Source organism: Colobus angolensis, unplaced genomic scaffold, assembly GCF_000951035.1.
Source record: "Colobus angolensis palliatus isolate OR3802 unplaced genomic scaffold, Cang.pa_1.0 Scaffold567, whole genome shotgun sequence".
Lineage (NCBI taxonomy): Eukaryota > Metazoa > Chordata > Mammalia > Primates > Cercopithecidae > Colobus > Colobus angolensis.
Window position 1 is genome coordinate 214,970 of NW_012119232.1, and position 3,462 is coordinate 218,431.

Here is a 3,462-nt window from a genome sequence, read left to right on the forward strand (position 1 = left end):
AGGGATTTCTGTGGTTACATGTAAACTTGTGATAGGTCTGCAGAAGTTACAGGTGAAGAGGGTAGTGAGGAAGTCAGCCACGATCCATCTATGTGAAGGTCACACCAGCTTCATTGTACACTTTGAAGACTTTCTCAATGGCATTGACATAGGCAGCTGTTCTCAGGTCCAGTCCCAGGTTATACTTCATGGCTGTGTGCATAATTTGCTGAAAAGAAAGAGAAAATGCAGTGAAGATGATCCTGACTCAAGTGGCCAGGCCATAAACACACAAGGCCCAGACAGGCCTGGTCCAAGTTACCTTCTCAGTGTTTCAAGGCAGGACTTGAGCAGCCCAAGACAAACTACTGTAGCAGAACCACTAGGCAGGAGGGCCTGATTCTCTGGACTTAACAATGGGGTGGCTGGGTGCAGTGGCTCAAGCCTGTAATCCCAGCACTTTGGGAGGCTGAGATGGGCAGATCACTTGAGGTCAGGAGTTCAAGACCAGACTTGCCAACATGGTGAAACCCTGTCTCTACTAAAAATACAAAAATTAGGCCGGGGTGCGGTGCCTCACACCTGTAATCCCAGCACGTCGGGAGGCCAAGGCGGGTGGATCACTTGAGGTCAGGAGTTCGAGACCACCCTGACCAACATGGTGAAACCCCATCTCTACTAAAAATACGGGCGCAGGGGTGGGCACCTGTAATCCCAGCTACTTGGGAGACCGAGGAAGGAGAATTGCTTGAACCCAGGAGGCGGTGGTTGCAGTGAGCAGAGATCGCACCACTGCACTCCAGGTGGGAGACAGAGCGAGACTCCATGTCAAAAAACAAAACAAAAACAAAAATTAGTTGGGCGCTGTGGCTCACACCCGTAATCCCAGGTACTCGGGAGGCTGACAGACATGAATTGCTTGAACTCAGGAGGCGGAGGGTACAGTGAGCTGAAATTGCGCTACGGCACTCTAGCCTGAGCAACAGGGCGAGACTCCGTCTCAAAAACCCAAAAAAAGAAGGGAGTGATGAAAATGTTCTAGAATTATAAAGTGGTGATGGCTTGAATATACAATAAAGGATGCCGAATTTTATACTTTGAAAGGATGAATTTATAGGACATAAACCCTATCTCAATAAAAAATTAACAAGAAAAACAACAGCACTAAGAAGCATCACCTTCTTCATCAATATCTGCCTATGCTATTTCATCATAAATCCAAGCAGACAGAATCTGAACCCAAGAAGAAATTAGGAAAACGGGACTCACACTGTGCTTGAGGCCTTAAAGTAGGGATCAAGCAGTCAAAACAACTTGTGCTTATACCAAATTCTACAGTAAGGTAGCTTCCTGTAGCTATAACATAGTGGCGCACTGAGCTACAACCCAATTTGGCTAACTACTCGATATTGGGCTAGCTGCCAACGTCATTACCTCCTAAATCAGCCTTATTATTTCTTTCCAAAGCCTCATAAACGTATTTGAAGACTCTAAAAAAACTGCTCATCATCTGAGACTCAAAAAGCATGTGTTTTGCTACACACAAATGAGGACCATTGAACAGATTGCTATTTTCTATCAGCACACACAGTCTGGCGGCTGAGATAACACGGTTGAGTTGTACTTCATGTGACTAGCAGGAAGGCAAACAGCATCTGCACACATACCCTGGCAGATCGCTCCATTGTGTACGCCAAGCCAGAGTGCACGATGTCTTTCTCAGATGCACCCTATTAGGGAAAAAGAACACGTGTTTAACAAAACCACAAAGACCTGCTTTGTGTCCCTGGATAAGATGACAAAGGATTCTTAAGTCCAGACAGAATTTTTTGTCTTTCAGCAAAGATACGTCATTTCTGTACAGTATCAAAGATACAGTATCTTGATACTCAAGTAACAATTTATTTTTATTATATTTGACAGCAAACAAATACTCATGAAATAAGATTACGGTACAACAATGAAGACAGTTTTTGGACTTAAGAGACGTGAGGGCATGGAGTGAGATGAGCACCCTCCACTCATGGAGACGCAGATGCACTGAGCAATGTGTGACGCTGTTCGTGCCACGGTGCGTTCACCTCGGCTCCCCAGAGAACAGGGACACCACCCAGAACACAGAAAGGAATCTGATTAAACCCCAAAGCGGCTTTGGGGTAGAATTCTGCCTGTGTATTCAGTACTGCCAGCAACTTTTAAAGCTGTATAGATCTTAGCAGCTTCTTAATTTTACTGAACAGGAAACTAAGGACCAGAGAAGCTGGTCAACGTTACAGATAGCTATTTTTAGAGTTAGGATATGATCCAGGGACTTCACCATCAAGTCAGCTTCTCTCTTTCCTAATTTGTTTCTTGAAATGCTTTTTAAAAAATTAAGGATAATTAACTCACTACCACTCTTAAGGTAACCCAGCTACCAGGAGCTGGGTAGGTGTGGAAGCTCCCAGGCTGCCTCAGTTTTATCTGTGAACAGATAGCAGGTCATGAGTTGGAGTGCAGGGCAGTGAGGAGAAAATATGATGTAATCGCTCAGGAGATGGGCAGAATGAATGGAACATGGAAAAGCAGTATGACTGCTGGGCAGCTCTGAGCACGTACTTGAGGTTAGTGGTTAGGATGTGAACTGCCAGCAGGCCTCCTACAGGGTAGAGGCATGGAAGAGACTGCTGGGATTTAATCAGCGCTTAGGTGTTAACACGGGCGTATGACGAAGGAAACAAGACTGGAGAGTGACTGTAATGATGGAGCATGGAATTTAAGTTAGATAAGGAGGGAAGTGAGGGCACTGGGGGATGAGGGACAGTGGAAACATGGCAGGGTCATGATGCGGGTCCTGATAGAGCCAAACAGGGACAGGGGGAAATAAGAGAGAGAGAGGTGGAGAACACTTTTTTTTAACTGACAAGGCATATGCTGGGCAGTGGGGTGACCAAAGAGAGTGGTGAACAGCCCTCTGACAGCAGCAGTAGCAGCACAAGCCCGTCCAATGCACTACTAGCCACTTGGGATGGATGTTATGTATGAAACAGTGGCACACAGGAGACTTTCAGAGACAGCCACACAACTGCAGTGCCACTTAGGCAGGGAAGGGATCGGTGTATTCCAGACAGAAGGACCAGAACAAAGATATCACTGTAGGAAAAAGGAAGGTTTACTGAGGGGAATGGTTAGTACCTAGAATGGCTAAAGCATTTTTTCTTTCTTTAAAACAAAACCTTTAACTTTTTCCCATGTTGCAATACAGTCTCAGAACGGTTTTCTATCACTGAATATTTCTTAAGAAGATATATGGTAACTTGGCCATTGTAATATATTCTTCTTCTTTTTTTTTTTTTTTTGCCTCCTGAGTAGCTGGACTACAGGCGCCCGCCACCGCGGCTGGCTAATTTTTTTTTTTTTTGTATTTTTAGTAGAGACGGGGTTTCACTGTGTTAGCCAGGATGGTCTCGATCTCCTGACCTCGTGATCCGCCCGTCTCGGCCT

The 3,462-nt window shown here is 45.3% G+C and overlaps 1 protein-coding gene across 1 annotated transcript in view; it reads right to left on the bottom strand.

Moving 5' to 3' along the window:
* The window catches only part of LOC105525922 (glutamate dehydrogenase 1, mitochondrial-like), a 36,305-nt gene continuing 32,843 nt past the window's right edge, over window positions 1-3,462 (bottom strand). The window contains exons 15-16 of the mRNA XM_011961721.1: window positions 1,647-1,709; window positions 1-208 (exon numbers count right to left, since the gene is read on the bottom strand). Of these exons, the coding sequence (XP_011817111.1) occupies window positions 89-208; window positions 1,647-1,709 (183 nt within the window). The 3' untranslated portion in view covers window positions 1-88. The remainder of the gene's footprint in view (window positions 209-1,646; window positions 1,710-3,462) is intronic.